At 42.9% G+C, this 26028-nt stretch overlaps 1 protein-coding gene across 4 annotated transcripts; it reads right to left on the bottom strand.

Annotated features, from left to right (window-relative positions):
• Positions 1-1572: 1572 nt before the first annotated feature.
• CHD1L (chromodomain helicase DNA binding protein 1 like) lies at positions 1573-26027 on the bottom strand. 4 transcript variants are annotated; one of them, XM_065063283.1, is made up of 24 exons: positions 25825-25994; positions 24438-24550; positions 23573-23679; positions 22553-22604; positions 21575-21689; positions 20020-20051; positions 18270-18351; positions 16852-17014; positions 16317-16472; positions 15609-15701; positions 15083-15179; positions 13077-13150; positions 11867-11977; positions 10164-10278; positions 9565-9718; positions 8303-8468; positions 6806-6951; positions 6278-6441; positions 5336-5544; positions 4204-4302; positions 3389-3459; positions 3016-3130; positions 2658-2766; positions 1573-1983 (listed from the first exon to the last, which is right to left on the bottom strand). In XM_065063283.1, the coding sequence occupies exons 9-24, from the start codon at positions 16366-16368 to the stop codon at positions 1908-1910; spliced, it is 1851 nt and encodes a 616-aa protein (XP_064919355.1). In that variant the 5' UTR covers positions 16369-16472; positions 16852-17014; positions 18270-18351; positions 20020-20051; positions 21575-21689; positions 22553-22604; positions 23573-23679; positions 24438-24550; positions 25825-25994; the 3' UTR covers positions 1573-1907. The 4 variants fall into 4 exon arrangements, with proteins under 4 accessions (XP_064919355.1, XP_021155514.2, XP_064919361.1 ...); XM_021299839.2 differs by lacking the exon at positions 22553-22604 and having other exon boundaries at positions 25825-26027; XM_065063289.1 differs by lacking the exons at positions 18270-18351; positions 22553-22604 and having other exon boundaries at positions 25825-25914.
• Between the last annotated feature and the right edge of the window lies 1 nt (position 26028).

The raw sequence follows: 26028 nt of genomic DNA, 5'->3' as shown, positions 1-26028 counted from the left end.
CAGAGGCACAGCCCTGCTTTCTTGCAGAAACAAAGGAAAGCATGAGGCCTCAAATATAGGAATAACTGGCCATAGTGGTGGCAGATGCAGAACTTCAACCTATTCTGGGGGACTCAGCCACAAGACAAATCCTGTCCATGTCTAACTGCATGGTGACCAGAGAACCCACGGGTGGGCTGGGATTTGGCCATAGGAGTGTGTGAGGCTGAGGCACAAGACTGCACGCTCTGGCACATTCAGGAATGAAACCTAAAGAAGGGCAATAAATATACAGGAAAAGAATAGGCGGAAGAACGGAGCCTTCAGTCTGCAGACTGAAATTACGTGTTCAGTCAAGCTAGGAAAGAGAAAAGCATGATTGGTGTTTTAATTCTGGCAGAGAAGGAGCATTTTTCCAGGTTGGAGATCACTGCCCTGCTCTCTGAAAGGAGGCTGAAGAGCAACATGTGCTGCTGCAGCTGATTAACAGTGCCACCAGCCGGCCTGCTGGAAGAGCGCCAGTTTGCCTGATGGGGTGGGAAAACGAGGTAATGTACATCTACTCACCACCTTTCACCTGAGTCTTCACAGTCAGACTCGGATCCGGCAAGCCCTTTGCCGAACACAAAGGAGCTGTTCCTGGGAGCAGCTGCAAGAAAGGTCTTACCCAGAGCAGTGCTGTGCAGCGCTTGCTTACCTGAGCTTCAGCAGGGTCAAAGGAGATAATGAATCACTTGGGGCTTTCTGGTAGAGCCAAGAGTTAATGACAGAGCATCCAACTCAGGAAGGCTTCTTCTAGTATGGAACACACCAGTCTGTGTGATGAGCTGTGTCATTTCAGGCCTGAAATTATTAAGTAACCAGACAGTGCTGCAGAGGCAGCGTAAATGGCAATTAGATATTTAAAGACATACTTTCCACTCCTTGTGGGTTGACTTCCTGTTGGAAGCTGAACTTTACATTGAATTAAGTTTGGTACCTCACAGTCTCTCTGGTCAAAACACTTATTAGGAGAGCTACTATTGCCTGTTTGTACTGAAAACAAAACAAAATTAGAAAATGGGCTAAAACCAACAGTGCAAATAATGCTAAAAACTTGCAACATAGTAAAGCAAACATCAAACACTCTGCATTAAGATTCCCTTGAAGTTAATCAAAGGGTCATGGAACCTTTCATACAACTTTTTGGACAGCAATAAGAAACTGGTTTTGCCCAACAGCTGCAACAAAGAACCATGTAGTGAAAAAGCAGTTGTGGGAAAAGGAAAGGTGTAATTTATAAAGCCAATCTCAAATTTTGGTAGCCTTGCATTCCTTTGCCAAGAATACTGGCCAGGATTCTGTGAGATTGTAAGCACATGATTATGTGGCTAAAACGTATATTTGAACAAATGCAAGTCAACTTCTGGGGAACTGGAACAGTATAAACAGTTTATGTTGTGTGGTTGTCATGCAGTGTTGTTAATGCAGACAGCTTCCTTTCCACTGAGATGTCTACGCGGGCATGTACACACAGTCCAAGGTAACCAATAAAAAGCTGACTGAAAACAGGTATAGTGAAACAAGGGATGAGACTTGAAGAGGGGGAAAAAATATAGCCAAAAAATACTTTATTCCAAGAACTAGCAATAACTTAATATAAAGGATAATAACGGACCATCAGTGAAAGTTTAATTTTCCACCTCCAAAACAGATCTGGGATTGAGCCAACATCCTTATCTGAAGACTCTTTGAACTCTGAAGCAGTCTCACTCCTCTCCAAAGCCCCTAACAACATGTAAGTTTTCTGCCCAATGAAGGCAGAGAGATACAGGAGCAAATAATGGCTGTGTAAGCCATGTTTCTGAAGTGGATGCATACAGACTGACTGAGTGATGTTGATAAGATCCTTGGCTTTTTGCATGTTTCTCAACAGAATTACTACATCTTCACGGCTTTGAGACTGTCATTGAAGATGAATATGGTTGTGAAGCAGAAGAGCCTTTATTCCTAGGGAAATAGTATCTAACAAGAAGTGTTAAGGAAATACTGTTAAGCATCAAGGAGTGCCAGACAACATGTCCACTAAGAGATTGGCCAAGGAAGGAGGCAGAATGCTCTGAATACTATTGTCTTTGTTTCAGGTTTTCAGTTTCATAGAATTGCTGGCAGTGGCAGTATAGCAAACGCATGTATTCCTAGAGAAGTGACAAAACAGAGCCTCCTTGTAAACCTCTGGTTTATTTTCTGGAGGGTGAAAACAATGAGTTGTTTTGTTATAAAAGCCTGTCCTAACATGCACCAACTCCACCATGTTCAGCCAAGGAAACAAGTTATCATTTGTGTGGTACACTGTAATTTTTTTTTTTTCCACTTTTGCTACTTGGAGTCACTTCCATTATTCTGAAATTCCAGGCATCTGCTCCACAGAGGTGGCACATACAGGTAAGTTGATGGCTGTCAACAGAAGACCAGCATCTAGTCCCAACAAATTCTGACAGGCATACTGAGTCACACTAACTGGTCATTATCACCCAAGACGCTAAGTCCTCATTGTGGAATGAGTACCTGGATGAGAACAAGATCGGATAAAACAAGTTTCCAGCTGGACTGCAGCATCTGTGCCTGGCCTTGCTTGCATTAGGGGATCGTTTCAATATTAGATTGTGAACCAAATAAAACATACTGCAAAAGGATACATAAGAGTGGGGATACCCCGCGTCGCCAAGTATTTTCGGATGAGTCGCTCGGTACCATACCAGTTGAAACCTTTTGTTGCATACCCGATACGTGGAAGATGAACCGTTGCTGTGAAGGAGGGAACAGAGAGTGCACGTTCCTTAGGACAAGATACACATATAGAAAGCGATGTAGGTAAAGAATTCAAGCTACCCAACAAGAACTGAATAAATAGATTGGAATACAACATATCTGGCATGGGGATCTCCCTCTTACTTCACTGCAGAAAAAACAGTACAGGAGAGGTGGAAATTGGTCATCATCTTTAGGTGCAATCACATGTGTTAAGATTCACTGTTCTACTGCACAAACACTTACCATTCCTTTTCTTGGCTGCTAAATAAATCTTCTTCAGGCCCTTTTCCAAAGCAGACAGCTTAATGCCAGACAAGTTGTTGGACCGATCCCGGTGTTGAGCTACAATCAAGGCCAGCTAAGGAGAAAACACACAAAAACATGAAATGGAGTCTATATACAGCACTAAGAGACACAGTGATAGCTGCTAGAAAACCACATTACTATTAGCTTTAATAAATGAGAAAAAGATCTCCTTTTCTCTAATGTTTAACTGCAACTTAACCCTGTTCTGTATTCAGTACCATTATTATTGGGAAAAGAACATAACATTCATTTCACACAGCTTCAAAAACACATGGACAGAGGAAGACAAAAAGGAGCTTCGCATTCTCACCAAGTCTTGTCCTTTTTTCCTGGATTTTTTGTCATCAATCGGGAACAGCAGGGTTCCTCCTAACTCCAGGTCTGTCCAGAAAACAAGAACAGAACAACAAGAAAAAAAAAAAAATCAATCCTGAAGAGTCAACCGTGAGTCAATGCAGCAGTGATTTCACTGTCACATTCTGTATTATTCTCTTTGGCTTTCTTTGTCTCCTCATCATGTTTTCAGCAAAGTCAGTCCCTTTGCCCAGGGAAACAAGACTGATGTTACCCCACCCAAGATACACACATCCCAGTTAAAGACCACAAATGAAGAGACACAGGGAACAAGAAGAAAGCATCTCCCAGGAAAATAGAAAGAAACACAGATCCACCTTACAGCAAGATGTGCATTCCTCACCAGCTGCAGGTAGCTCGAAACTGCTAATACATGCTCAGGAGAAGATCAGTGCTTGGAGGGAACCAAAGGCTGAATACTGCCTGAGGTGACTTTCATCATTCTTAAAAGGACTTTGACAGAAGATAAAGGGCTCTTTCTTATATAGTGAAAAACATCCTGAGAATAATGAACAAGTTTGCTTTTTTTTTTTTTTTAATGTCTTGTAGCATGGATCCAAATGACCAGCCCCTATGCAGAGTTCTCAGACTCATAACAAGTCAAGTCAAAGCACTGGCTATATTACTACTTTCAGAACTAGGGATGCACATATCTAAAGAAAGATGAAAAAACATGAGTATGAAGGTATCCAGGCACTACACTCCTGCAACATCAGTGAGATTTAACCTCTTTCAAGTACCTTGGCCTAAGGTCATGTTTTAATCTCTTACCTTTCATCTTTCCTGCCATCTCATATATTTTCCTTGGCTGATCAGAACGAGCCTCCAGAGCTGTAAATAATCCACCTCTTCCCCAACGGCCAGAGTCATCTACAATGAAATGATAAGTTAGACTCCTTTTAGAAAGTAAGGCTGAAGACCACCCCTGCAGGAAAAGGACCTACTCTGTACAAATGGTTATCAAAAGCACATAGGAGAATGACACACAAACTGAAGTCAGCTAGTACTCAAGGGACCATCCTGGAGGATAAACCTCAGCCTTTGAGAAAAACAAACTTGTGACAGTTTCCTGAAAAACTCTGCAGGAAGAATTCCTTCTTATTGTCCACCAAGGATGCCCAAACGAGCACTAACCGTGGCTTTGAGCATATAAACCTGCTAGTATCCTTACATATATGCATATAGGTGTATAGAACATGCACTACTATGTCTCCGCATTGGTGCCTTGGGCTTTCCACAACTAGGTGTTTGTTATTTGCAGACTTCTACTTTTACTTGGCATTTCTACTTGAAACACAAGTTTTTGTGCTGAGTTTAACATAAGCCAGAGCATCTTATAATGTTCTGCTATAGCCCTGGCCAGAGAGCAGCTCCAAGACTGATTCAGGAGGAAATCTGTAACCTGAATTTCTCTCCCTCAGCTTCAGTGTCCTTAAATTAGGAGACTAGCCTAGAGCTGCTGTACTGTCAGTGTCGAGAGACAAGCACCAAGAGAGAGCAGCTCTGACCTCAGCCTCTGGAAATGCGTGTCTCTGCTGACTGTACAAGGGAAATGATTTTCAATATCTCAGTTCAATCCCTACAGCTTACAAGGGATGAAGAAAAGGCCCTCATCTCAGGAGGTACTATGTCCATTTGGCCACAGACATACAATTTCAAGCCATACAGCCACCTTTGAAGAGACTCACCCATTATTCCAGAGAGGGCATGAAAAGACCCATGTACACCTTGCTAGTACTTGTGTGGGTTGCACATGGTGCAGTCTGTATTGCCTCAAGATTAAAACCACGCAAATCCAAATTATTTCAGTCTGGATGGGAATTAGAAACTACTGAGCTAATAGGGATGATTCAGCCCCCTTTCCCACCTCAACCATCCACATTCCTGTTGTCGTAAGTTCTACCTAGGCAGTGGACAATGATGGCATCCTCCTCTTCTGCTTTGGGGTGGGTGACATCTCCCATGACGTACTTGATGCAGTTCAGGTCTGCTTCTTTATACTCTAAATCCACATTCAGACCAGCCTCATCCTCCTCAAACTCTTCCTCAGATTCACTTTCCTCTGAAGGAAGGCAGGTAGACGTGTAATGATTTGCCTCCCACCAGGCCATCCTGAAACAAAAGAAGATGATGTTCAATGAAAATAAGAGTTGGGGGGATGCACGTTGGTTTAGATCTGCAAAGATCTAAATACAGGAGACCCAGACCTGCCTTACCTCTGCTCCCTCCCCTATTGTAGACCAGAACCAAGTTTATCACAGTTGCTATCTGTGATATTAAGAGCCACATGCCAGTGTGATATGCCAACTGCAGGCATGGAAAAAGTGACCACATGACAAAGGGCAAGGAGCTACTCAGAGTGGTGAAAAGGAAGAACATCTAGGAAACAAGGCAGAGTAAGTTAAGACACATGCCACAGAGCCACAGAAGCCAGGCTAAAAATTAGGGGGCCAAATGTGACATTTCAGAAAGCTTCTCCCACAAGCTCACTGTACATTCAGATATGGGGTTCCTGTTCAGGCCAGTTTCCATGAATTAAATTAGATGTGAAGTCAGGCAGTGTATTCAGGGGAAAAGAACCTGCTAGGGGCTCAAGCCTTTTTTCCACCTTCACATCCTTATGTTACGCAGTTTGAGCACACACACAGAAACATCGTGGTGTATGAAATTAACTCTCTTGTGAGGGTTGCCAGAGCCATTTTATCATCTCCTTCCCTCATCCCCAGCCCCATCTGCCAGAGTGGATACAGACCATGACTTGTTTTTGTCAATCGGACACACATTTCTAGAGTAGATGGTAACAGACATCAGCTTACAAGTAGTAGATATAGTACACAAACCATACCTTTTCCTGTGTTCCGCCTCTGCTTTTGCCTTCTTCTTTTCCTCCATGAGCCTTGCTCTCTTTGCTGCAGCTTCTTGGCGCTTCTTCTTCCTAGCCTCCAGTTCCTCTGCGCTCAACAAGTGCTTTCTCCTGGTTGACTGTTCCCGGAGGCCTATGAGAAGGGTCTGGAGAAAGAAAGAAGCACCACGGAAACCAACTGCTCATCTTAAAGCCATATCTGGTGCCTGCCTTAACCTACATTCCTTTCCCATTTGTCTACTTGTCCACAGGCCTTAATCATCAGACTCCAATTGTTCCATAATATGTGGGTTTGTGACCTAAGTTTATACTAGTGCCCTGCACATCGTATCTCTGATCTGTTATCAGAATTGCTGGATTGTCAAGCCCTCAGATTAGAAGAGCCACATTGACATTCAGATCTTTTAACATTCCTTCTGCAAGCTGTAGGTAAAGAGAGAAAACTGTCAGTCTCATTTTCCACAAGCAAATGAAAGAGCATCATGTGCCTTGTCATGTCTTTTGTCTTACATTTGCTTTGTTCCGGAGAGCCCTCCCTTCCTTACTGGTCTCTTCAATCAAGGCTTTCTGAAGATCCAAAAGCTGATCAAATGCTTTTTTGTCTTCTCTGCTGGGTTCTTTTGAATAATCTTTGCCTTCATACACGTACATGTGATCTTTAAAACACAATTAAAAAGTTTTAAAAGTAACTGAAAGCCACTCACACCTAAGTATACAGTGAGACTGAAAGAAATTTGGCTTCTCTGTAACACTGTTCTACACTCAGCAGAAGAAGTTGTTCAGTCTCATCATTTTTTTTTTGTATGACATGTCAGCATCATATAGAAACAACAGAATCAATATTTGCTTCCTTAGGCAAAAGCTTTTCATTTAAGTCATCTATTCTGGCAAAGAACCATTCTTCCTATTTCGGTCAATTAACTATTTGAAGATGTGGCTCCACCATTGTTCTCTTTGGTCATTCCATCTTTGCCAGTAGCAAATTAATTCAGCTGTGCTATGTAGTTACAGGCAACTCTTTTAAATGGATAGCAAACATTTTCTTTGGAGCTCCCAAACAAAATAAAAGCACAGAACTCTGGCAACCCAGAGTTACTGCTCATCAAGTGAGCTATTTTCCCCAATAACTTTTACACAGAGTGCTCCTGATGTTCCTCATTAAATTACCAACAGAAAATACCAGTCTTTGCTAAGTCTCAGCAAATAATTACTTGTTGCCAGAAACTGCTGCAGAATGGACAATCCCTAACCTCCTGGGCCATATTTCTGCTTCAGTCACAGATCTATATTTAAGTGCCACTTAGTACTCAAAACAGAAATTCAGTCTTTCTCACCATGACATTAGAAGAAGGGAAGTATCCTTTAGAATTTATTCTTGTATAGTATTGGGCTATGAAAAATGAACCAGAATTGTGTGACATTTGGACTGGAAGTTGGAGTACTGAAGACAGAGTGGGTTTGTTCTAGTTGTTTAGACACCATGACTCTGCATTTCTAATTTCCCATTTTGCAATTTTTTAAGGTCATTTCAACCTGTTATTTTTCATGGCAAATAATCTCTTGTTTGGAGATAAATACAAAACACCTGCTATGTAGCCTTTCCTTAAGTTATTCTTATATCTCAGTTACTGTTATATCTCTAAAACTATAGATCTATCTTAAAAGATTCTTTGTGAGAAAAACAGTGGCTACAATTTGAATACTTGCCCTTTTCTCATGAATTTCATCTGAAGTCTCAAAATATTTGAAGCACATGAATTCAGCCCACCAGCCACCAAAACTGGGCAAGTATTGTTACCATTAGTGTTCAAATAGGCAAATAAAGACACAAAAACAAAGAAAAAGACCAATAAAAGCTCAGAAATAAGGCCACAAACAAAATCCAAGTCATGTACTTAAGTCCACTTTTCTTCTTGTTAACTGAGAAATGCCAGCCTTGCCCGAGAAAATTTCTCAACCAGCACCCAAGTGATACGCATTTCATAGGTATTTAGATTCTTAACTTACTCTCTGTATCCTCCTCTTCACTCTCTTGTTCAAGTGGCAGCACAACATCCATTACCCATTTCCCTCCTTTTGTCTCTCCAAGGATGTTTTCTAGCTCCACATCCTGTATAGTGCTCCCCTCAGAGGACAGCAATTTATCCAAGCCAAATTTCAAGATTTCACTCAGCTTTAAACAAAGAGAAGGGGAAGTTCAGTATTAATATCTCCTAATTGATGTAAATCTCAGGGCCTCAAGCTTCTCAGGCTTAAATACAAAGGATGTGCGAGCACAGAAATCCAAGCCTTAATGTTACCTGTCAAAATACTTATGCTTTAACACGTCTGGTTCTCCCAACACCTGATGGGGCAGACCCCTATATCATATCTCCCTCAAACATAACTCATCCAGACTTGAACGGTCACTTTTGTTCCAGGCTAAATGACAAAATAGCATTCAACTGACTGCATTCAAGCAGCTTTCTTCAATAGGCAGAAAGAACAGGCTTGGTTTTGCCCCAAACTCCTTTAAAACAAAAGCTTGAATACCACAAAAATCCATGGGAAGAAAAACATCATCATGGAATTTCCTATGGGCTCAGTTCCAGTTCTCCCACGGAAACTGTAATTGCTGAGATACATGCTGACAGGGCTGGGAGGGGAGATGGCAGGGGAAAGGATACACTGATTTCAAACCTCTCCCAGGTTTAGCTGCATGTAGGGCATGTTTTCCCCTAAATGTCACTTTGCTTGAGGTTTTCAACCCAAGTTCTCAGCACAAACCTCAGCTTTCAGGTCAGAGTTCTAAATCATGCCCTGACTCCCAAGATACTGTATTTACTAATAGGTCCACAGAAGGTTGACCGAGTTTCAGACCAGCAACCCAAAGCTGACTAAGTACCTATCATCAGGTCTGTTTCTGAGAGAATAGCACCAGAGGCAGCTAAGTTCTAGAAACAATGAGTCAGCTTCCACTTTTGATTTCTTAAAATTAAACAAGTAAAACAAGGAGAGGTTCTGCCTTCCCCTCTTCTCCAAGAAAAGACACCCTTTTGCAACAACGGATGTGCCTCAAAATTGTAAAAACTGTCTGCAAACATTAGATCTTGTCTGGACCTGGGATATCATTTTGGTTCCTAAGATATGCAAAAGCTGTTAAGTCAATGTACATCTCCCCCAGAACAGAAGTGTTTGGCTAGGTTCATATCACACATAAATATAGAAACACTTTTGAACATTCCTAAAGACATTACCGGAGTAAAATTGAGGATGAAGCTCTATTTTACCTGTAACTCTGCTGCTGCTGGAGGCTTGGGTGCTCCCAGGGCAAACTGACCCCCTTCTACAACGGCATTTGTCAGCCGGAGCTTAGAAGCAGCTCTTCGGTAGATTATTTCTTCAACTGTATCTCGCCCAATCAGGCGGATAATTTTTACAGGCCTTGAAAAGTTTAAGAAAATTCTTATTATTTTCTTTTTCTTTTTGAGGTGCACTAAAGCTGTTTCCTTGCATAGTGCGCTATCCCTTCACCCACTCCTTTGGTAGGGAAAAAAAGGCAAGAACAAAATCAACAAAAATAATCAGCAGAAATGTAATGCTGATACAATCACTTCTCGACAGAGGAGAAATGCTCAGTGTAAAAGGGCAGGCAAACCTCCAGATTCCCTCTCCACCTCCAAATCAACAAAGCTCCCACCCTAAATGCATGACAAGGACAAGACTCCACAAGGCTGCAACAGAAAAACAAAGACATAAAATCCTCCCTGCTCTCCTTCATTATTCTTCAATTTACTGTATTTTAACCCTCCGTTTCTTTTGGACAGGGAAAGCAATACTGAGAGACCGAGAGAATCAAAACCAAACCAGAAGTAGCAACATTTCTCACTTGTGCTGCCCAATCCGGTGAGCTCTTGCTATTGCTTGCAAGTCATTTTGCGGGTTAAAATCACTGTCAGTAAAAATAACTGTATCTGCTGCTGTCAGGTTCATGCCAACTCCACCTACAAAGAAGGTCACAAAATATGTCACCAGCAAAAAATAAAGGAGAAGACTGAAAATTTATGCTATGCAAGGTTCTGTCAAATCTCATCAACTATATCTAATTCAAACCAACTCTCAACCCCAAATCTAAGTCTCTTAAGGGTCTAAAAAGATGGGTAAGTCTTCCATTTCCCACTGCCAGCTTTCTGCAAGAACCCAAATCCAAGCTGTTCTGTGCAATATAGTAAAAAAAATAAAATAGGGTGCAAGTGAACCAACACGAAGGGCACTCACTGCTTGTCAAGACCACTGAACACAGATATTCTTCAGCTAACAGGCAGATTAACCCAGCAAGGACTGCCTTCACTGAGGCTACAAGGGACTGCCCAAGTCATGACTTGGCTGCAGCACAGAAGCAACTGGTAAATATGCTGCTGAAGCAGTGGAAAACACCAGGCTCAACTGTACAATAACCAGAGCCTAGGTATTAATATGACTTAAAGTTTTTGAGGTTAGAGTATGGGCTCGCATGGAATGAAAAGAAAAAAAATACAGTTAATTACATATTTTATAATATCCACTATTGTGACTACATACTATAGCTAAAGATGGGAGAGTCTGCTGCCTTACATTTCTTCCAGGTCATGCCAAGCACCTGTTCACAGTAACCAGGACATACCTGCATCTGGAAACAGCCATGCACCTCAAAATCTCTGTTCCTAACAGTGATGGAATTACTGTTCCCAGTTGAATATGAAATTCTTTGGACAGACATAGCAGAGTGAAAAAAAAAAAATAGTAAAAAACAACTCTGAGCCTCGCTGACAAGGGCAGGGAGAGTTCAGGCACTGTGGTGAGAGACACACTTATTCCTGCCATCCAGCATTAGGCGCTCCTCTTCAGTCTTTCTGTGTACTCCCCTGAATGCACTGCAGTATCACTGAAGCCAGGCTTACCCAGGAAAGCCTGACCAGAAGCCCAAAGCAAAACTGAGTTCAAGTTTGATGCCTGAGATGAAGCAGTTGTGGACCGCTCCTCTGGAAACGTGCCTGCCTCTGCGCTTGCTTGAATAGAGAGACAGGGAGGTTTGAAACTGTAGACACAGATCTGCCTGAGGAGCTAAGAGGGGAAGCAGCACAGATGCAGTCCCATGGTGTTCTCTGCCATCTCAGGACAATAAAACGCTCTCACGTCAGTCCGTCTGCCAGCTAGAGAGCATGTCCACGTTCAGCGAACTCATGAAGCGATCCCACCAGCTTACTTAAAGGAAGTCTGTTCCTGCCTGAAGTCTGGTGCTTGCAGAAATAAGATGCTAGTAAAACTCCTTAAGCTCAACCTGGCACAGGGACAGGCATTATGGGACTTGGAATTAAAAAAGTAACTCAAGTGGCTGCAATATAAAAAGCATCTTGGCATCAGCTGCTGAAAGGAAAGCAAAGAAACCAGATGTCCTAGCTGAGAGACCCAAGTTCAGGATGTGTCTTGTCTCTGTCAAAAATCCCCCACATGAACAGGCTCTGCAGGATTCAGAACTCCCTAAAATCCTGTCAGAGAGAGGAAAAGAAGAGTGCAGAAGCAAGAGGGGTTGTCTCTCCTTTCCTTACTTACCTGCTCTGGTGCTCAGCAAGAAGATAAAGATGGGCTGTTGACCAAAGTTCTTAATGGCAAGGTGTCTCTCTTCACCCCTGACAGAACCATCCAGCCGCTCGTAGCTGTAGCCTTTTCAAACAAGCAACATGTATGTTTCTCAAATTCTGTCTATGTTCTTACTCTCTTACCTCATTCGCTATTGTCTCACTGCTGTCCTGAATCTTTTTATGCTAAATCCTCCTGCCTTGATTCTCGTTTTATTGCCTTCAACTCCTTCATTCTTTCCTAGTTAAATCTCATATAGAATGAAGTAGTGACCTTGACTTCCAGATTGACTGTTGGCAAAGGGTAATTTAGCTGATACTGAAATAGAGACCCTTTGCATTTAATTTACTGCTTGGAAACACAGCAGGAAAATTCAGAGCCAAAGTAAAAGAACGTTAGCACACAGTCCCATTTCAGACTATGTAGTGCTGGCTGTTGGCCCCACAAAACAGGCCAACAACCATTGGATCCTCCTCATGCAAACTCCTTCAATGTGTGCTTTCCTGTGAGCAAGCAGTATGGGATATGGCCCTACATTTGGCTTTATCCTGCATTATTAGTTGTCCAAAACCATAAACACCAAACAAAAGCCTCTTTCATAGGAAATCCTAAGTAGGCATGGAGCCATGTGAATTGAAACAAAAGAAAATGTCCCAAGAACACTGTGGTAACCTTGCCAAAAATGGTCTGATCCAACCTGCCCTTGCAGACATGTCAGTGCCCCACTGCCAGCAACAGTTTTAATCAAAAATGAATTTCCTGGTATGAATGTGACCCCATTTGCATCTTGTGCTGGACAAACTGAATCTAGAGTAAGCTTAGTGCCATCAGTGCAATTACTTCAGGACTCAGGCCCATAATTGAACACAGGTATATAATGAAACATTGCTACCCTGCCATCTGTTAGCTCCATTTTATTGAGGAACCAAAGCTGAAACTACTTTAAAGAACAACATTTAAGTGTCAGCTCATTACAGGCAGATGGTAACATAGCAAAGAGCTGAACTCAAGACCCCAGAACTTACAGAGCCACTGCAAGAATATGGTTTCTATCTACTAAGAAACAACAAATTCTAATCACAGTCCTTTCTCAATCCCAGGCAGATGAACCAAAATCAGAGGAATAATATATGGCAGAGATCATGAGGATAAACCCTCTGCTGCCAAAGCACGCAGAACATACCTCTGTAGTCCATGTAGTCTTGCAGGATATCCAGCAGTTGAGTCATCTGAGAAAAGAGCAAGACACGGTGGCCACTGGAAGAAGAACGTGAGACACCATGAGTCTCAACATACTGAGACAGCACTTCACAGGGTGGCAGTGGGGTTACAGTAGCTCAAACAGTCAGTGTTACACAGCAAGGCCTCATCATCTCTGTACACTAAGCCTCACAGAGTCACGGCCCATTCCCTCACTACATTCTCAGCCCCACATCCAGATGCAACTAATTGGCCTCATCTGCCATCATCCATTGCCATGTCTAGAGTCTGGACTCACAGAGACATGACAAAGTTCTGGCACAGCTCTGCTGCTGGCTGGATGCAGCCTGGTGAGGATCCAAAGAAGCCTGTCTGAAAGGATCCTCAGCTTCAACCTAGCGTCATGACGTCTTCCTCACCACATGACCTGCCACACCAGACTGCTCTCAAATCACACACTACAAAGCATCTTAGATGCTGGGAAAATATAGTATCGACAGCTCTGTGACAGTGGTGCGTTTCCTCCTCCAGCAAATGACCTTCAAAGATCAAACTCTGCCTACAATCATGTATAAGTGAGACACCAACTCTCCTCCTTCTCAGCTGTAGGCCTCAGTGCTCTGTTTAACCAGACTTCACTGTACAGCAAGACATGGGTGTTTCAAAGTCCAGGTTTTGCACAGGGCTGGTCCTGTGGCAAAGACATTCAAGGGAGAGGCATCCACTCCCAAGGTGCTGTACAGCAGAAGGACAAAGACCTCCATAACCAGATCAGAACTTCCCAAGGTCTGTTGAAGCTCTGTCCTTTGGAAGTAGTCAAAGGGAAATTTCAGCCCACTTAAGAGAGAAAGTAGAATTTGTGTTACGCAGGAGATACTGCTTCAGAGTTCGCACAGGAATGCAAACGGCAGTTTGATTTGTATCCCATCTGAGAGCTGGACATAAATACTCAAGGTCCTCAGGTTCCAGGTTCTGAAGTCACCAAAGCCCGGCACCAGGAGTTCTGAACGCCATTCCTAAAGCTGAAGTTTCAACTTATTCTCAGTTTTTGGTCCAGTCAAATTTATTTTTCATATTTGCTGTGTGTTCTGCCTCCCAGGCTAACACAGACGTGACAGCACAAAGGAACTGAATTGATGCACTGGAAGCCACTATCAGGAAACTCATGGTCAAACCAGATATGCTGAATACCAGGTCAAACGGTTATTTTCCCAGGTTCCCAAACATGACAAATACAAGCATCTGTGAGAGAGTTGGTGAAGTGTTTTGAGTGTTTTGCCCCTCAGTTCCAGAAGGACAGGGAACTGCTGGAGAGGGTCCAGCATAGGGCAACAAAGACGATTAAGAGAGTGGAGCATCTCCCTTATGAGGAAAGGCTGAGGGAGCTGGGTCTCTTTAGCTTGGAGAAGAGAAGACTGAGGGGTGACCTCATTAATGTTTATAAATATGTAAAGGGTGAGTGCCACGAGGATAGAGCCAGGCTCTTCTCGGTGGCAAACAATGATAGGACAAGGGGTAATGGGATCAAGCTGGAACACAAGAGGTTCCACTTAAATTTGAGAAAAAACTTCTCAGTGAGGGTGCCAGAGCACTGGAACAGGCTGCCCAGGGGGATTGTGGAGTCTCCTTCTCTGGAGTCATTCAAAACCCGCCTGGACATGTTCCTGTGCGACCTCTCCTAGGCGTTCCTGCTCCAGCAGGGGGACTGGACTAGATGATATTTTGAGGTCCCTTCCAATCCCAAACATACTGTGATACTGTGAGAAATGTTTAAAGGAAAGCTGCAAAAATCTTTTAGATTCCTCTACCATCTCTAATGTGGCTCCCTGTAGTGAAATGACATATTTCAAGTGGTCAGTAACATGCAATAAATAGGGCAGTGCTTGCATTGTGATGATGCTCAATCTATGGCTAAATAAGGTAGTTTGCCTCCCAGTTTACCTCTTTATGTCAACCTCACCCTATCTTCCTCACACCAACATGACATACCCAGCATGCAAGAATGAAAGGAGTTTATCCAACAGACACAGCTTGCCACTGGCTTCCACAATATGCTCTCCAATCTCAAAGGGTTCTGGCTCAACACCTGGAACAAAAAGGAATTTCAGAAGCAGACATAATACTATGACAGTGTTACAACAACTCAGCGGTCAACCTCATTGTATCTGCACTGCCAGCTGTCGCCAAGCAGACCCCCACAATGCAAACACCCTCAGTAGCTCCCAAAAGCATTTTGATTTCATTGTTTCCGTGAGAGTAGATGCATCGATGAGAAAACAAGCAGAGAGCCGCAGTAAGAAACTCAGACTTCACGCAGCCCCCTTACTTTATTCTTCATTATTGATGAACTGTCATATGTTGGAACTGGTCACAAACTCACAGCTGGTTCTGATTCGAGTACAACATTGTTTATTACTTGCTGCTTCTAAGCATTACACTGCCAAGCAATAATAGAAAAACATTGTGTAAATCAAGAAACTTATTTCTATTTCAAGAGAGAGGAGTGCTTGCTTACCATTGAAAAGGTATGGGTGGGCAACACACTTCCGAAGCTGAATTAAGACATTCTGAAGTGTAACCTTCCTTCCTGTTTCACTTTCAAATGCATCTGTAACAAAAAGCACAGAAAAGGATCTGAGCAGGAAAGCCCACACTCCATCGATGGGTGTGACTGGGAATGTCTGGGCGCCAAGCGCTGCTCTGCAAAGCTTCTGCACTGAACTATCTCTCTCTCTGTATATGACATCTGCATTTGAATTTCCATCTCACAACTAACACATCTGTTTTCATGGACCAAACAAAATTTCTCTCACATTTTTTGGACAAGTCTTTAGAAAAAGACCCTGATGAAAACTACTACTATTGGAAAATCTGTAGAGATCCACAGATCCAAAACTCCCTGTATCACTCTGAACACAAAAACATGGGATAGGAGCAGGCTTATCTGGCAATAAGTATTTTTGATTACAGACTGGCCCAAAGCAGAATCCTGAAGCCAACCCACTCCAGCTCTGCAACAGCTCAGCTCTAGATTAATATATCTCTTATTTTATCACAATATAAGACTGCAAATCAAGCAGTGCAAAGCAGTGAATTTGGCATGTTCATTCTATGCATATTCTGCAGGCCAAAGTATCTTCTCCTTCAGTACAGAGCACAGATTTACAAAAGAATGTAATTTTGTTTTTAAAATTAGTTTATAGGGTTCAAATCCACCATTTACCTAGATCTTTCGTCAAAATGGCCTTGTAGTACTTCCTTTGCAGAGCTGACATTCCATGGTACAGAACCACTTCTACCTTCTTTGGCAGCTCTGCAGCTACCTCAGACTTGACTCTTCGAAGCAAAAATGGCTGCAGAAGATTGTGCAATTCTTTGGCTATGCAGAGGCAGAGAAAAAACAAAACAGCAGAGGAGATTACTGCATTAAATGTAAGGAATTTATACAGTACCTTCACAATTATACTTTCAAAATAAATGCATAAGGAACTTTACATCTATTAGTTAAATGATTCAAGCCCAATTTTACAAACAGAGAAAACAAAACATAGCTGCATACTTTAAATATATAAGAGCTACATTAAGGTAAGTAATAATTACTTTTAGTGGCTTTGTTTTAAAGCTAGTCAGCATTAACAACAACAAAAAAAAAAAAAAAAAAAAAAAAACCACACAAATAAAGGGGACACAACATTGTCTGCTTCTTAGTCAAGAAAACAGCTGGTTCTGATGCAAGTACAATATTGCTTATTACTGACCTGGCTCACTCTCCTTTTCAATTGCTTGGTAATAATCAACAAACTCTTTCACTTGTTCCCTAGGAAAGATGTCAGGCTCAATAAGGCTGAGTAACGAGTACAGTTCCTGGAGGCTGTTCTGGATTGGAGTGCCTGTGAGTAGCAGGCTGAAGCCTACTGCGAACTGAAAGAACCAGCAACAAACCAAAATTATTAGGAGAAAATATCTGCAATGTTACTTAATACACAGTTCCACCCACGCCACTCTTAAGCTTAACATAAAGATGACAGAGCTGCCCGCAGAATGCTGCAAACGTCTGCCAAAACCATCCAACATGGATGGTGTGACAGTCAAACAGCTCCACCAAACTGACTAGGATGGCAACAATGCAAGGAAGACAGTGTAAGCAAAATAAGAACAAAGTGCAAGACCGACACCATTAACATTCTTGGATCCATGCACCCTATATACTGCACGCTCAGTGTCAGGTAATGAGATGACTGGAAAATGCTGTCAGAATAGGACAGTGAAATGAAACTGTAAAACACTATGTTCCATTTCTATTTGCTGGCTAACTGGCAAACACAGCAACGTTATCTGGTCCGAGTTGCTCACAGCAATCCATGTAAAGAGACTTGGGGAATATGGTTAACTCTGAAAAAACACAAGTCCTCTCACAAGACTGGTGATAGAATATACATTTGGAGGAGAGCTAAGGTAAATCACACCTATTTCTTTGTGACTACAACCAAAGCTCCTGAAATACAGACACCATGGGCAACACATTCAGAAGATATAAGACTCCCAGGAATTTAATAAAAAAATATTTTTCAAAATGCTGTACTTCTTTGTTGTTGATGTGAGCCCAGACTTAATGCCCATGTTTCACTGCCATAACAAGAAGCGTTGCCTTCAATCAGGCATTCATTGCACTTTGACAGGGTGCTTTGGAAGCCAGAGCAATTTAAATTAAAAAGGGTGGCTCCAGTAAATGGGACAATGGAAGTCAATAGTTCATGACTGGATGTCCCATGAACCAGGCAAGCATTCCTTCACTCTCCCACAGCTGGAGATAAGATTCTTGTTGCTTTATATTGCCTTAGGTCAGTCAGACTTCTACCACTTCAGTAGCACAGCTGTGGTGGGGCACTATGTACGGCTGCTTTACATTTTTTTGGTCTCTCAAATTACTCCAACATGTCAAGCCCAAATGTGAGTCAAAATGCGAGATAAGCTCCCAATACTGCCCACCTCCATGAAAACCCAACACGACAGGCCTTAATCTGTCTGCCACTAAATATGGGAATCTGTTCACCAGCTCTGATGGCAACCGGATGTGGCCCAGAGCTTAACAGATACTCAGAGGAACAGAGAATCTGTATGCTGTACTGACGAGAAGAGAGGCTTTAGACCCTAAAAGATGGAGGAGTTATTTTACCTCAGAAAGCGTCTTGTAAAGCAGAGAACTTTGATTTTTCAGTCTGTGAGCTTCATCTACAACCAAGGCAGCCCAGTTAAAGCTGAAAAAATAGCATCTTCAGTTAGGGGCAGACAATTCACTCTTGTCAGTGCAAGAACACTAAAATAAGCAGTGGCTCTGCTTGGCTGAACTTGAGATAGTCCTATGCCATGACCCAAGCAAACACCACAAGCAGAGTGGGAGGAATTCACAAGTACTGTTTTTTCAAGAGCCAACTCAGCTTCTTAACTGTAGTCTGGATGAGGTTTTCTGAAATCAAAACTAAGCAAATTCACTTGAATTTGTTCCTTCTCTCTCCACCCCCATTTCTATGGGGAAAATGACATAAGCCCAAGTTAGTCAAACATTTAAGGAGGTCCACAATTTGCAAGAAAAGAGATGTGAAACTAGGCCCTTGCACCTGTGCAAAAACCCAGCAACTATGATCAGGTAGTGATGGCGGAGCGATTAACAACTTTTTGCAAATCACCCAAGACAGGAGCTTCAGCATGTTCTGGACTTTATACAGCTATATGCAGCGTCTCATCAAGGAGGCTGGAGAATCACTGGTGACCTAGTAGATCCACTAGGCTTAATATAAACTCCAGATCTTTTTCAACCCTCAGTGTTTGTGCCTGCCTACCACTAGGGTTGCAATTTCCACAGCACAGAGTGATTTCCGTATGGCTAAGACCAGCTGATGGGCAGGCAAGGGAGGGAAAGCTTTCCTCACCCACATGTTTCTCTTTCCAGTGGAATACAAGGGCTGGAATCACAGGGATCTACATTCTCCTCACAGCTCTTCTGTGTCCTTTGATTCCCCTTCTTTGCTATTTAAGAGTGGTTCTCTACTGCCAGGACAGTGAAATGTCATTTTTTTTATTCTACAAGCTCAGCAACTGAATCTCTCCACATTACATTAGAACAGGGCTCTTCCTCAACTCATTTGTGTTGTTACACTGTTTGTAAGGAGCGGTGGTGGTGAGACATCTGGTAACTCTGACCCACCTTTAAAAAGAGCTCCTACAGAGAACAAGGTACAAATGATTAGCAGACACTTTTTCCAGAAGGAATACTAGAGGGCAAAACCCAAACATCTTGAAGGCATGGCTTTGAGGTTATGTGCTAACATTAGAAGTAGGAAATTGCACTGGAACTGACATGTGTGTGATACTAGGTCTAGTTACTTGCTCTCCCTAGGTATTACATCCCAGGGCTAAGCTGCAAAATAAGCAGGATCATATGCAGCAGCACAGAACATTATATGAAACTGTAAGGACAGTATGGCCATGGCTACCTTTCATAAGGCCTGGCTTCTACCACAGGGCGTTCATTGAGCACAACTTTCTGTTTCCACCTGTGGCCAAGGGCAGGTGCTTTACAGAAAGACAACAGGGCACCCACAGTGGGCCTGACTAGTCCCGAGGTCCAAAATTCTGTCAGTGGGGGCCACTGGATTTCTGCTTCTGCAAAGATCCTGAGCCATTCATGATCTCTGGTTGCCCCCAGAATGTGACACAGCACATACATCTTAGGGAAGTTCACATATATCTTAGTTGACATTAAAGATTCTTCACTGAAAGTTGGCAAAGGCAAAAGCTCTAATCACAAGCAAAGAACACCCTTGGCTCTTGTGAAACAAGCATGGGATCTCACACACAAACATACGCTTAAGAAGTCACTGACAGACATGCAGAATTAAATTTGAAAAAATTAAAACCAGACTCACGATTTTAGAAATGCTGCATCTTTCAGACAAATCTGCAATGAAAAGAAATGAACTGTGATTCATGACTTAGGTTAATACACCAGTTAAGAAACAGAACATCTTTTTGTCTACTTACAAACTATAGTGGAATGGAGCAGACTGGAATGAAGCCACTTATTACCTAAGGGAATTAACATGACAGCTGTTGTAACAACAAGCTGTTGTGATTCTACATTTTAACACTTGTCTGGCAACACACCAGAAGTAGAACCTCAGAGAATTAATGAAAATTTACACACATCATAAATGCTCTTCACTTCTGTAAATTTTTCATATGTTTCTCACTCAGTAAGAAACACCACACACCTTCAGCATTGCAGTCTTTTGCACTCTAACCAAACATACGCTTCAGCGGGTTACTCTAAGATATTACAACAACCTAATAGTATCCCAAAGTGTAGACATTGCTTGCCCAACTTCATAGGAAAAGAAATCAGGTCACTCAAGAGACATCCTTAAAAAGCATGGAATTTTATCATTAAAAGCAGCAGAGACAAGAAAAAATCCTAGCTAAGTGAATATTTCAAGACAGACAATTGCCTTCTTGGACTTGCTTCAGTATGAGCACCTCCATTTAACCCATTTAGGACAAGGGTTATCACCGCTACTCACTCCCACTTGTGCAACGTGGAAAAAGATTCAGGTTCAGCGTTGTCAGCACAGGTCACACAGCTCCCAGTGGGAAAAGACCATAAAATACTTGAAGAGAAGGAAAGCAAAAGGGCAAAGGAAGATCAGAAGAGGAGGAGGGGGTCAGAAGGAGCTGTAAGAGATGCTTTTAATCAAATTTCAAGTTCACTAGTTTGTTAAGAGATTGTTAAAATAAAACCAAAGTGTTGGTATGAAGTAACACCCAAGTGGGACTCATAACAGAAAAATAAGGGCTTTTTCCCACTCCAGATAACTAAGCACCAGATCAAGCCAAGTCCAAAGCAGTGACCAAGGAAGCAACCCTATTCTGGTTGGTTCCATTTACAGCAGGACAGGACCTTCTCAGGAGACCTCTGATCAGATTCTGCGCAAAGTCCTATCAATTGCAACAGGAATCTCAACATTTTGCAGTCCAGGAATGAAAGATTTGTCTGAGGAGGGCATGCTGAAGAGAGCACAAAAAAGGCAAATGCTTTCTAAGTGTTCTTGCATTACTTGATTAACAGAATCTTAATAAACTTAACACATGTATATTTCTATTAAATATTAAAGGTCTGTAAGGCACTATACAAAGACAATGCCTTTGCCTTTTTCCATTTAGCATTAGTTAAAGATGGACATGTGTCTGTTTTCTTTACTCAAGGTGTGATACAGCTATGCAGTAAAAATGGAATTCAAGTAGAGTATCTTAGGGACACAAAATCTGAGTGAACTTACACGAGTTGGTAAAATGGGTTACAGACTAGAAAAATCACCGGGGAAGAGATGAGTACAGAGGACAAGACATGAGCTGGGTGGTAAGGAGCAATGGAAAAGGCGAGGAAAAACTTGAGCCCTCCTTTCAAAAGACAAAGACATCATGTACCTCATATGTTGTCAAGAGTGCATGGAAGCGAGATTGATCTTTCAGGTTCTGCTGCAGTTTGGGTCGTTCCTCCTTGTTGCCTATGTATGTCACAAAGGAAAGTCCTGGAGCAAACCTGTTGTCAAGAGAAAGACAGAACAAAAACAGTGAGCCTGATCTTTCACGTGTTTATGACCCTGGACCCCAATATCAAACATACCTACTGCACAGATAATGAGAACCTCCTGTCCACTACACTACCCTCCCATGAGATGCATCTGGATCTCAAAATCTAACCCCTTCCTGACTAATTTGCACCTCAGGTTGGCACCTCAACTCCTGGTTCTGGTTTGGACAAGTCCAAAATAAACTGCGTTGTTCTATGTCTCGAAGTCCAAGGCAGATGACTGAAAACCAGTCTCATGGCACATTTGCTATCCTGAACTGACAAAGCTCATGAGAAGCAGCGCAATGAATACAGTTTGGCTAGCTGGGATCAAAGAACTGGCCTAAATCATGCTAAAATAAAGGCAAACAATGACTGCAGCAAACAGGTCCAAGTCAGGGCCTCAAGAATCTATCCTCTTCATCAAAAATGCAGATAAAACCAGTTCTACAGAGGAAGAGTTGGGATCTTAAAATTCTTCCTCATTTAATTGCACCACTGATACCTGCCTAATGTTCCTCCTGGGTAGCTCTTCACTGCTGATCTGTGAAGGGAGGCACTTTCCCCCAACTATTCCAACCACAAGTCTATCCAAATCAGGCCAGCTCACTTCAGAATGTAACCTGGACAACTTCAGACGCTGAGAAACAGCACTGTCCAACACCCTCTCTCTTAAAAGGAAACTTTGGGTTCCATCTTAATGTATGCATTCTGGGCACAGCATATGTGCCATCAGCAGAGCCATTGCACCCCAGTGAAGATGGATTGCATGCACAGATGTAATGTATTTTGCATGCACATGTGAGCATGCCAAGAAAGACGCTGGGTCTTACCTTTCATTGTACAGAATCCTGGCTGTCTTCAGCAGATTTTGCCTAAGAGAGGCTGAGCATGGCAGGTTACAAATGAATAAAAAGTACAGAGCTAGTGGGGGCATTTGGCCTGAAAGTCAGCCTTTCTTTTTCATAGCTAGCACGTTCATTATTTGGATTTAGTTTGAGAACAAGAGATAACACCCCAGAACAGAGTTAATGTTTTTAATTGCTCTGGTCTGAGAGCCGAGGACATTCTGAGCTCTGCCCACAGGTGTGAGGCATCAAGGAAAGGGGCATGGATGGGGCAGAGCTTGACTGACATCCAGACTGGTCAACAAGAGTATTCCATCCCATTACTGTCATGCTTCAGATTTAGGGAGAGTTGCTCTTCTGGGTTGCTCCCCTTTTCTCTTGGTCTTCCGCTATCTCTTGCTCTCTCTGGGGTGTAGCCGGGGGAGGTCTATGTGGGACGTTTAGTCCAGCTTTTGCTATTTTGCGAGGCCTCTGAGCCTTTCTGCCTTCTCCCTCTTTATTTTTTTTTGCCATTGGGGACCAGGTGCTGCTTGCTGGGACTGGCTGCTCAGTTGTGGATGGAGTTTGTGAGGAATTGCCTTGAGTATCTTTTATTTCTACTATATATATATATGTGTCTGTGTGTATATACATATATATATGTATATATTTACTAGTAGTGTATTAGTATTTTGTTATTTTATTAAACTGTGTTTATCTCAATCCAAGTTTCTCCCTTTCCTTTTGATTCTCTCCCCTACTGGGGGGGTGGTGGGGAAGAACGTGAGTGAGCAGCTATTGTGGTTGTATTGCTAGCTCAGATTAAACCACAATACGCATATACCACAGCATTGTAAAGGCTATGCATTAACTGCAAGTGGTGTTTGCATTGCTCTGTTGTTTTGGTAGCTTCCTGTTTTACCTTTTTTCCTTTTGAAAGGCAGAAAACTGTTGGACTGAGCCCAAGAGAATCTTTGCAACTTGCTGTGCAAGAATATGATGAGCTAGACAACTATTGAAACTTACCTCTCCAGTTCCTCCTTCCAGTTGCTCAGAACAGACAGAGGACAAAGTATCAGAAATCTCTCTTTGTTTGTTATTTTTTTTGTCAAATAAAGAAGAAGAGAAATAGTCTAAAAGGCAAGAAAAGTATTTTTTTAATAATAAGAAAAGGGTTAAACCCAATAACCTGAACCTGCCTAAACTGGCTTCCTCTTAAGTTTTTTAGCTGGTTCCCACCAGCCCTCTAGCACAAAACACAGCTAAGAGAATGTCAAGTGAGATCCATCATCAAGGACAAAGAAGTGACCTTGCTATCTGGAGCCCCTTTCCAAAGGCTTTTTTCTACAGTCACAAACAAGAAGATCTACCATATATCATTTTTAAAACTACCAGTTTGTTATTTAAGATCTATTGAATACTATCAGCTGAACCAAAGCACAAACATTTATTTTCCAACAAAACTGAAAACCATTAAAAAACCTACCAAAAAAAAAAGCAGCACTGAAAAATTTACACCTGTAAATTGTAATCCCTGTGTTCACAAACACAAAAATCATCTTGCTGCATGTTCATTAAAATTACATCAACCTCTCTTTACTAACTATGTATTGTCCCTTCAGGTCTGCACACTATGAATGACACATTCAGATGTCCATCTAAAATGACCACTTATCTTTTTACAAAACACTGAAACCTTTTTGGAGTGTCACTCAGGACCTCACAGGGATTTAAAGTGATTAAGAAATGAAAGAATGAGGTTTGTCTTTTGACTATGGACTTCAGGATGGGGCTGTTTAATTGACCAAACATTAGGGTGGTTTTCCTTCATTTTGGAGAAACACTGGGCTACGTTAGACAGATATCGTTTTTCCAGAAGGAGACAACATACCTGGCAAGTCTTCCCAAGACCCATCTCATCACCCAGGATACAGCCATGCTGGACTTCGTAGCATTGCACCAGCCAGTTTACACCTTCTATTTGATAGGGACGAAGCTTAATGCCTTGGAATAAAATAAATTTGTTACATTTACATAGTTATCCAATACACTCCATACACAATTAGACCTTGAAGCCACCAGAAATGGGTCCTGCGCAACCAGGCCTTCCCAAACAGCAGCCTTGTGAGAAAAATTTTCAGCAGAAACTGGTTTACCCTGCTGGAGAACAGAGACACCAGTGTTACAACAAACCCATTAAAGTATATTCAGGAACTTGTACCCACAAAAACGCCCCAGGTCATTACAAAAGCCTGCACAAGGAACCTAATCTGATATTTAATCTGCTACTCTGCATTCCTAAAAGACAGCTTGATTTTCAGCTCCAGCCACTTTTTTAAATATATAAGTACTATACCCAGGGACATGCTTTAGGCTACCAGTAACAGTCTATCTACTGTTGTATAATAATAATTTCTCCACAAGACATTATCCAGCTTCCGGGCACTTAAGCTAGGGCAGACCTGAGCTGTAGGTCACTGTAGCTACTACCACCATTGCAATCCTTATTATGGGGCACAATATGTCAACAAAAACCCACCAAACAAGCCAAGTAAGCGTTCTCAAGATCCTTCCCTGTACCCACACTCAAGTGTCGTGTGTTGTTAATAACATTGCGCCATTGCCGCCCTCTCCTCCCTGGGGACACTGTGGAGTGGGTGAAGTAACTCACCAGCCCGCAGGAAACACAAACCCAAATTATCAGGGGGACTGAAATATGGGCTGCCCGTGGCTAAGGAAAACGTGCAAGCGGGATGGATAGCCTGGGCACTCCGCTTTAACATCTACCCTTCGGGTAGCAGAAAGCACTTTAAAAACATTCACGCTCAACATCAATGCACCTCGGGCCCGACCGACGTTGCGCTGTGGATCAGTTCCCGAAGCACAGAGCTGTCTAAGGCTGCACTGGGACACCGCACGGGCAAAAGCCGGGACCAGGGAGCCAAGTCCCGGGTCTCAGCTCCCACTTAACTGCAAAGCCGATAGGCGCACGACTGATCCGGGGAAGGTTTGCACGGAGCAGCGAGCACGGCAACACCACTCCGTGCAGCAGCTGTAGCGCACTTTTACACGTTCGGGAGCCACCTTTATTTATTTACACCTTGATTTATTTCAAGGCCGAGAGCTGTTAACGCAGGGCCCAAACGTTCCCGTGGCAGCCGCAGGGCCCCTCCGCCGCCTCCCGCCAACCTCGCACGGAAACCGACCCCGCGACGCGCGTTACCGCTTCCCCCGCTCCCGCTTCCTCCCGGCAGCCCCGGGTCTGGCGGCCCGCTGACCTGTCAGACCCCACCGGTGAACGTCCGCCTCCTCCACGACCGGACCCGCCGCCCGGACGCTGGCGCCGCGGCGAAGCGCCTGGAAGAAGCGGGACATGGCGGTTGCCGAGGGCGGGATGGAGCCGACAGCTTGTCAGACACCGGCGCCCACCGCGCTACTCCCGCCACTCTTCGCCCATCAGAGCGCAGGCGCCCTCGGTGCGC

The sequence above is a fragment of the Columba livia genome, chromosome 1 (genome assembly GCF_036013475.1).
Source record: "Columba livia isolate bColLiv1 breed racing homer chromosome 1, bColLiv1.pat.W.v2, whole genome shotgun sequence".
Taxonomy (NCBI): Eukaryota; Metazoa; Chordata; class Aves; order Columbiformes; family Columbidae; genus Columba; species Columba livia.
Note: the sequence above shows the minus strand (reverse complement) of the source record. Positions and strands in the feature narration are given on the sequence as shown.